We start from the raw sequence: 9,342 nt of genomic DNA, 5'->3' as shown, positions 1-9,342 counted from the left end.
TGCGCAAAACTCCGCATTTGAACAGTCAATAGCAAATACTTAAACTAATAACAAAACATACTTACAGTCGCTGATTCAGAAGCACCAGATTGTCATAGCAAAGTCGGAATTGACCCTTTTTTTTTTTTTTAAATAGCCTTTGTGCACAGCCAGCCTTGTACTCTTCTAGGTTAAAAAAAACTGTCATTCATAAAATGCGTTGCACAAATTCGAACATCTGGGTTGTGCTGTTCTGTTGTAAATAAATCTTAACCAATGATTCCTAATTGCATCTACTTCCGGAATCCCAAATAAAGTGCTTTCACACTGAAACACACAGCGTCTCCCTGACATGGCTGCATCAACACTACTGCTGTTCCTGAAACCACGCCTTCTTTCTTTGCGTGCACATTTGAGCGGCATTATGCTAATATTTCCACATAGTGAGGTAGACATGTTGGGGCGTGTTAGAACGAGCCGTTTTAGGTAGGCGTGGCTGACTCTTAACTTTTATAAAGAATATCCCTTTGGATTTGAGACTTTAGTCTTTGCAACTTTACAGATCTTCTTTATGCACTAAGAGCTTGTAACACTCCAAAGAGAAAGGAAAAATTGAAATCGCATCATATGACCCCTATTATTAAGACAATTGTAATACAACTTCTCTGTAAAATAAAAAAGTAAGAAGCGAAATAACACTGAGGGAATGAATTAAGTTGTGGGAGCAAATATAACTAAAATGAAGAAACAAATTCTTAATTTTTGTGGTCATGAACTAAATTGAAGGAATGAATTCATAAAATAAGGGAACAAATTCATAGTCGCCAATTAACTAAAATGAGGGAACAAACAGTAAATCATGGCCACAGGTAACTAAAATTAGGTAATGAATTAATAAAATGAGGGAACCAATTCTTAATTCAGGGGCCATGATAAATATACTTTTGTCTGAATGTCATGTGTGGGGCTCCATATGAGTTAACCCCAGCAGGATTTTATTTTTGTAAAAACTGCAGGGAAAATGCACACAAAGCACAGCTGGTATCAGTGTATTGATACTGTGGAAAATGTGTATTAAAACAGTTTCAAATATTTCAGTATTATCTAATGAAAGATCCCTATTACTGACAACATTAGAATTGTACTATAGTTTGTGAAAGGAAGCAAAAACCAATCAAATGTCAGAGTTCTTTTGTTGATTTCTGCGTTGTCTGTACAGATCAAGAGAACCACGCTGGTGGACAGCCGGACGTCCGTGACCGATGTGAAGTTTGCGCCGAAGCACATGGGCCTGATGCTGACCACCTGCTCTGCAGACGGCGTGGTGCGCATCTACGAGGCCCCTGACGTGATGAACCTCAGCCAGTGGTCACTGCAGCACGAGATCTCCTGCAAGCTCTCCTGCTCCTGCATCTCCTGGAACCCCTCCAGGTCTGAGCGCCGTCTACACAGTCACATATCAGTATGAAAGATGCACTCTTGACCGTCACGACTGTTTGTTCTGTCCTTTAGTTCTCGAGCTCATCCTCCAATGATAGCCGTGGGCAGTGACGACAGCAACGTCACATACAGCGGCAAAGTGCAGATCTATGAGTATAATGAAAATACCAGGTATGAGCTTCACTCCATGCATCAGTTCCTGTTTTACTTGTTATCACTTATAAGCTTTTCTAAAGGGTTTATGTTGACCTACAGGAAGTATGCCAAAGCAGAGACGCTGATGACTGTGACTGACCCGGTTCATGACATCGCCTTTGCTCCTAATCTGGGGAGATCCTTCCATGTGCTGGCCATAGCCACTAAAGACGTCCGCATTTTCAAACTCATACCCATGAGGTTAGTAGGATATCACACTCAGTAGTAAGTGAGGTAACAGTCAAATTGATCATCTTAAACATGTTATTTCACCCAAACATAAACAAAAAGCGGATAGTTCCGGTCCTTGATTCTGATTGGTTGAGCCACGTTCGAAGCTGTTGTAAATTACTGTACAAACACACACCTTTGTTTACTTTTGTCTGTTGCTCGGCAACCACTTTGTTGCAACCACAACTGATTCTGAGGAACTAGGCCAAAAATGACCGACCATAGGAAATGAATGGGAAATGGGGGAAAAAAAATCAAGAATACAGAACATTTTTATGTGTACAATCTACAAATCCCCCACAATGCAGAAAAAAATGACACAGCAATGAAGGGGTGAAACTCTAAAACATCTAGAGAGCAAAATCAACACACCCACTCACACATGCGTGGACACACACACCCCTATGAACTGGGGTGACTGTAACACAGCAAATATGTAAAATAAAATCAATAATTCAACTACAATGCAGTAAAAAAGTGGACATGAAGGAAGGGGTTACACTTTAAAAACATCAAGAGTGCAAAACAGACACATCACTCACACACACACATACACACACTCACAGACACACACACACAATTACACACACTCAAATGAATTGGTATGGCTATAACCATTTAACCAAAACGAGTCAGAAAACTGAAATCAGATCAGACTCAGAAGAATTAAGCTCTGATAAAACATTCCTGTTCATTTTTGTTACATTTTTATAGAATTTGAATGTTTTGTGTAACAAAATGCTTTCTCTGTGTTCAGTTTTGACTGTAGTAATAATAATTCAAAAACGGATGCTTCAAATCAACATTTCAAAAAAATAAAAATATAAACCTTTACAAAAAGTTGTCTTTGAGAATGTCTAAATATATATCTAAACCCACAACTTAATAAAAATAATATTTATGTCTAAAAACAATTAGAGAATTTATAGGCCTTTTATATGGGAATCTATGGGCTAGACCATGAAATTGCAGATGTTTTTCTTATTTTACTCCAACCGGATGGCACTAATCAGGCTTCAAAAACTGGATTTTAAAGACATTGACTCTATTTTAACATGAAATACTGCATTAATTGAAAAGTAATATAAAAATATATATTTTTAAAAATGTGTATAATTTTCAGTGAGAAGAAATTTATCATAATTATTGCATAAATATTAATTGGAACCATGAAATCATCTCAAAATACAAAATATTCTAGAACAAAAATATGTTACATTGATTTTACTGGGGGGGAGGTGTCACAAGTGTGAAGATCACAAGTGTGATCCATAAAGATCACAAGTGTGACTCCCAAATGAGGAGCACCAGAGGGGTAAACATGTTTTCCTCGGACTGTATGAATGTTGTTGGTGTAGTTGATGTGTGTTGTGTTTCTGACAGGAGAGAGAGTGCCAACAGCTCTGGTCCCACTAAGTTTGAGGTGCAGGTGATGGCTCAGTTTGACAGTCATAACTCTCAGGTGTGGCGCGTGAGCTGGAACATCACCAGCACTCTGCTGGCCTCCTCTGGAGACGACGGCTGTGTGCGGCTCTGGAAAGGTCAGCCGTCAGCTCAGTCTGCTTCCTGCTGAGTGAACAACCATTCGCAGTGATAGCTCTTTATCATTGCCTATTCAGATATACTCTTTGAAGTCCAACTCTTTTTAATATTGTTTTTAATTATTTTCTTTTCCTTAAATTGTTAATATAATATTAAAAAGAAAAAGGGTTTATCTTTCATTAATAAATATGAACTTTAAACATTATTTCTGCTCACAACTAAGACTGCACATAATACGAACTAAGAATATCCCAGCCTGATGTATTTCATGAAATAAGTCACATTATGTAAATTGTGCTGTGAATGCTGTTTCATCTCATCTGCAGCTAATTACATGGACAACTGGAAGTGCACAGGGATCCTGAGAGGAGACGGCAGCCCAGTGAACGGCTCTGGACACGCTGCGGCTCTGAGCGCGGTGGGCGTCCCTGCGGCCGCTCAGATGGTTGTTGGGGCTGCTTCTGCTGGCAGGTACGTGACGGTGCCGTGATGTAGGGATGAGCAGTAATGGAGCGTTCAAGTCATTTTGGAAAGATTACATTGATGAGTTGAGTGCACATGAACAGCACCCTCAATGTCGTAATTGTGAGTGGGAAAACTCTGGATTTTATTTGAGCCTAAGTTTCTGTTTTTGGGGCGGATTAGTGAGAAAACGTGACAGACGTTGTGGATGCGTTGTCTATAGTTTACAATTTTTTTTTTAAATATGGCAAAAATTATTTGCAATAAACTAAGTTGCATGTATAAAATATGATGCAATATAGAATGATTCAGTTTACAGCACCTTCATAAACTGAATAAAAACATTAAAAAACAAAACGAATGCACATTTTTATTTATCATTTTGTAGTAAAAAAAAAAAATGCATCTGATCTCATAATCACAACTTCCCAAGTCTTAAATATGAACTTCCCAGGAGGATTTCAATGCAGACCCTCAATATAGTTGTTTTTGAGGTAACACTTTAGATTAGGGAACTCTATTCACTATTAAAGGGGTCATATGATGTTGCTAAAAAGAACATTACGGCAACAACAATACTACAGCGAGAATAAAAGTTACGCCTTCTTTCTTTGCGTGAACATTTGGGCGGCGTTATGCAAATCTTCCCAGATAGTGACGTAGACATGTGGGGGCGTGTTAGAATGAGCCATTTTAGGTAGGTGTGGCTGACTCTTAACTTTTATAAAGAATATCTCTTTGGTTTTGAGACTTTAGTCTTTGCAACTTTACAGATCTTCTTTATGCACCAAGAGCTTGTAACACTCCAAAGAGAAACGAAAAATTGAAATCGCATCATATGACCCCTTTAACTAGTCACTTGTTAGCATGTATATTGACTGTTTTTAGTACTTATAAAGCATATATTAATGCATGACCATATTCTAGATGACTTACCCAATACCTAAACATAACTACAACCACCTTACTTACTGTGAATAAGAAGCAAATTAGGAGTTCACTGAGGGAAAACTCTTAGTTAATAGTGAATTTGTGTTCCCTAATCTAGTGTTAACATTTTTGCTTGAAATTCAAAGACTAAACCGTTTACATATTAAATAACCATATAATACTGGATAGAATTTTGATAAATATTAATCACAAATGTGTAGGTTTGGAATAATCGTTACATTTTGAAATAAAAGTTCAAAAACTACTGCTTTATGTAAAAAATTAGTTCTCACTTTTTGGGAACTGACGGAGGCAGTTTTGTTTTCTACTTTTTTTTGCATTTGTCTGCATTTGAATTTTCAGGTTTGTGGTTTATACATAATGACGTTTTATTTTTAACAGAAAAAAAGCTCAGCTGATGCCAGGCTAATGGCATGACATGCTGATTGGCTGTTTGCTGCATGCACATGCACAGGATTGGACCGAGACCTGATTGACCCTCCCCTGCACGGTGTGTGACACCTGAACACTCGTCTAGTGACTAATCCGACAGAAGCGTGTGCTGACGGCATGATCGGTTGTGTGGCTGTTAAAGGAACTGTGCCTCTGTGTGTGTTGTGTTCAGTGCTACTTACCTGACGATAAGCATTTTTTTTTTGTTGTTGTTGGTATTTTTGAACAAATTATACACTAAACTTGATTCCCATCAACACTGACATACTTATTAATTGTTGTAATGTGATGCAGTATTACTTATTATTTTAATACATTTAGGTCATTTTTCATGAGTTTCAAACATAATTGTCTGCATTTGTCAACATTTGTATTGACCATGTCAGAAAACTGTCGAAGTTGCATTTAATGGAGCAGCTCCCCCAAAATTAAAACCATATCATTTACTTGCCGTCAAACGTTCCAGAACTTTTTTTCTTCTGTGAAGCATAAAAGAAGACATTTTTAAAATCCTAATTTATTTGCATTTGGAACATCTTGAAGGTGGGTAAATTTGGCATCTTTGGTTTCTGGGTGAACTATTCCTTTAACTCGTGTTTCCTGAGAAAACCACATAGTTGTGCTGTTGGTTTGAAACTGCCGGCATGTAATGTGTGGTGTGGACAGTAGAGGGAGACACTATCATTCAGCTCAGTTCTGCTCAAACCACTCCTCTCCAAATATGCCCTTGGAATTACTACACATTACATTTAATTTGTCACACTAACTGAATTACCAGATTTCAGTAACTCTTTTATGATGTAGGAGACAATGTAGTAGAGGAGACAATCCTAGTAGACAATGATGAAACATCAGACATGCTAAACAATATCTCCGCTAATAAAAAAAGTCACCAAAAGTTTGTCAAAATTCAGGAGTCTGGTGCATGAATAATGGACCATAACTCAAAGGCCGGAGCCCGATCATTAATGCTATATACTGTATATTGGAGATCTTGTGATGCTCGCTTCCCTTCATGACAGGAACTCAGCATATTCTTTATAGTGGTGCCACTTGAAATGGGAATTCAAAAGGAGAACATTTAAACAGTTTTTGAAATGAATGCAACTTTTGTGTGCATTTTTTCTAAAATAAAGTTTGTTTTTCACTGAGTTATGTAATAACCTCTCTGAAGTTTGTCTGAATTATGTTTGTCCTCATTCAAGGAGACCTTGCAAGAGAGGAACAAGTTGGAATGTAGGCTTAAACATTCAATGCTGCAGTATTTCTATTAAAAGTTATCAAAAATGTGTGATAATTGACATTATGCCACACGCTGTTGATTAACATTTCATTGCATTGAAACTGATGCATACTTTTAAAGGGATATAGTTCAGCCAAAAATGAAAATTCTGTCATTAATTACTCACCCTCATGTCGTTCCAAACCCGTAAGACCTTCGTTCATCTTCGGAACACAATTTAAGATATTTTTGATGAAATCCAAGCTTTCTGACCCTGCATAGACAGCTGAAACTGAAATGTTCCCAGATCCAGAAATGTAGTAAGAATATCGATGAAATAGTCCATTAGTGGTTCAACCGTAATTTTATGAAGCTACGAGAATACTTTTTGTGCACAAAGAAAACAAAAATAATGACTTTATTCAACAATTCGTCTCTTCTGTGTCACCATCCTCTGCCATTATCGGACTATTTTAACGAAGCCCTTACTATCTTTCTGGGCCTTGAACGTGGTGGTAATTCTGTTGCCGTCTATGGGAGGGTCAGAGGGCTCTCGGATTTCATCAAAAATATCTTAATTTGTGTTTTGAAGATGAACGAAGGTCTTACAGGTTTGGAATGACACGAGGGTGAGTAATTAATGACAGAATTTTCATTTTTTGGGTGAACTATCCCTTTAACTCTCCTCCTGACAATGTTACCTTGTGTTCAACCTTCATTTGTTTCTTAGTTTTTCCTCACTGTCCATTTTTCCATCATCTCTCTGTGTTGGTGGTGTGTCTCGTTTGTGGTGTTTGTTTGGCTTCGCCCCCATTCTGTTCCCCCAGGTACTTCTTCCCTCATTTGGACTCCCCCAGAGCGGGATCTCGCCTGGCCCACCTCCTGCCTCCCCCCTCTCTCATTGAGCAAATGTATGAGCCTGATCCGTCCCACGCTCCTCAGATACGTCAGCGCCACACGGCCAACTCCACCAATCAACCCACCGAACATGACTGAGAACCTCACACTAACCTGCCTTTATATGCTTCCTCACATTTAGTGTGTATAATTTGTGTCATCAAATGTGATCGCTGTTTTTGGTTATTTAGTTTTCTTTATTAACATTATCAAAATTGCCTTTGTTATGTCCAGATCATAGTTTACCCTAAAAATGAAATTATAATAAATTATATTTAAATTATATATAAAGAAAATGAAGACAACTGTTTTCATGATTTTTTACTGTAATATTTTTGAGTTTGTTACAGTAAAAAAATACTGTTATGAAATGGTTGTAGTTAAATAATTATAAATTAAGGGTAGTATAACAGATAATGTGATGCATAAATACTTTTATAAGTAGCATGTTATTATTATTATTATTTTGCATTTATTTTTAAGGAAAGTTATCCTTACTTTATGAAAATGATGTCACAATGCTTTTGATTTTGATGTAAAATATGACTGGGCCTTTACTTGACTGGTTGAGATTTATCTGGTGTATTTGGTACATTGTTTCACAATCTGAAACTTTTTCCACAATGTTTTTCCACATTAAAATTAAAATCAAATAATAATAACAAAATAAAAAAACTCTTAATGTATGAATTTGGTCTTTCAATATGTAGTTATACAATCAAAAATGTTGTATATATAGTGTCAATATGTATATATACACATTACACACACACACAGTCCTGATCAGATCAAACACTTTGAGTCGTGGTAGTTGTGGGTTGTTTTTCTCTTCTCTGTCTGTGGCAGATGTAAGTGGTCAGGGCTTTGGGCCTCGGGCTGCTGAGAGTGTGTTAATCAAGAGAACATACAGTATCGTGGCCTAATTACACACCTGCCAACCCTGTGGCCATGTCTGCACTGGGCTGGCATGGACTCTCTCCACAGAACCACACAGTAATGGCAAACACACTTGTTAAATCCTTGCCAGAGGGTTCAGGCTCTTTTTGGTAAATTAGTCTTTTAAGCGGGTGAAATGACACAAGCCCTCCTCTCACATTAGCACCTCCCTCTCCACTGGCCCCGCCCCTTCCTACTGCTGTCTCATCACCCCCCCACACACACACAGTATATTTAAATCTATATTTTATCATTTTTATGAAAAATTATTTTACTTGAAGAAATTGAAAATGCTGTAATCAAAATCAGTTGTCTATCTGTCTGTCTGTCTGTCTGATCTGTCTGTCTGTCTGATCTATCTGTCTGTCTGATCTGTCTGTCTGATCTATCTGTCTGTCTGTCTGTCCGTCCGTCTTCTATCTATCTGTCTGTCTGTCTGTCCATCCGTCCGTCCGTCTTCTATCTGTCTGTCTGTCTGTCCGTCCGTCTTCTATCTATCTATCTATCTATCTATCTATCTATCTATCTATCTATCTATCTATCTATCTATCTATCTATCTATCTATCTATCTATCTATCTATCTATCTATCTATCTATCTATCTATCTATCTATCTATCTATCTATCTATCTATCTATCTATCTATCTATCTATCTATCTATCTATCTATCTATCTATCTATCTATCTATCTATCTATCTATCTATCTATCTATCTATCTATCTATCTATCTATCTATCTATCTATCTATCTATCTATCTATCTATCTATCTATCTATCTATCTATCTATCTATCTATCTATCTATCTATCTATCTATCTGTCTGTCTGTCTGTCTGTCTGTCCGTCCGTCCATCCGTCCGTCTGTCTTCTATCTGTCTGTCTGTCCGTCCGTCCGTCTTATATCTATCTATCCATCTATCTATCTATCTATCTATCTATCTATCTATCTGTCTGTCTGTCTGTCCGTCCATCTGTCTTCTATCTATCTATCTGTCCGTCCGTCCGTCCGTCCGTCCGTCTTCTATCTATCTATCTATCTATCTATCTATCTATC

General features: G+C 37.4%; 1 protein-coding gene across 3 annotated transcripts in view; it reads left to right on the top strand.

The window, feature by feature from the left end:
- seh1l (SEH1-like (S. cerevisiae)) overlaps nucleotides 1-9,342 on the top strand; it is a 15,555-nt gene that overhangs the window by 4,288 nt on the left and 1,925 nt on the right. The window contains exons 4-9 of one of the 3 annotated variants that reach the window (XR_001631923.1): nucleotides 1,199-1,410; nucleotides 1,492-1,590; nucleotides 1,675-1,815; nucleotides 3,229-3,386; nucleotides 3,714-3,858; nucleotides 5,182-5,396. Coding sequence is in view for 2 of the 3 variants with exons in the window: in XM_016460688.1 (XP_016316174.1) it covers nucleotides 1,199-1,410; nucleotides 1,492-1,590; nucleotides 1,675-1,815; nucleotides 3,229-3,386; nucleotides 3,714-3,858; nucleotides 7,282-7,450 (924 nt within the window). In the remaining variant the exon portion in view is untranslated. Of the gene's footprint in view, nucleotides 1-1,198; nucleotides 1,411-1,491; nucleotides 1,591-1,674; nucleotides 1,816-3,228; nucleotides 3,387-3,713; nucleotides 3,859-5,181; nucleotides 6,371-7,281; nucleotides 7,485-9,342 lie in introns of those variants that run through there. The other 2 variants (XM_016460688.1, XM_016460689.1) reach the window with 2 other exon arrangements.

Source organism: Sinocyclocheilus anshuiensis, unplaced genomic scaffold (genome assembly GCF_001515605.1).
Source record: "Sinocyclocheilus anshuiensis isolate Anshui unplaced genomic scaffold, SAMN03320099.WGS_v1.1 scaffold108, whole genome shotgun sequence".
Classification (NCBI taxonomy): Eukaryota; Metazoa; Chordata; class Actinopteri; order Cypriniformes; family Cyprinidae; genus Sinocyclocheilus; species Sinocyclocheilus anshuiensis.
The sequence above is the reverse complement of the archived record's forward strand: the minus strand, read 5'-3'. Positions and strand labels throughout refer to the sequence as shown.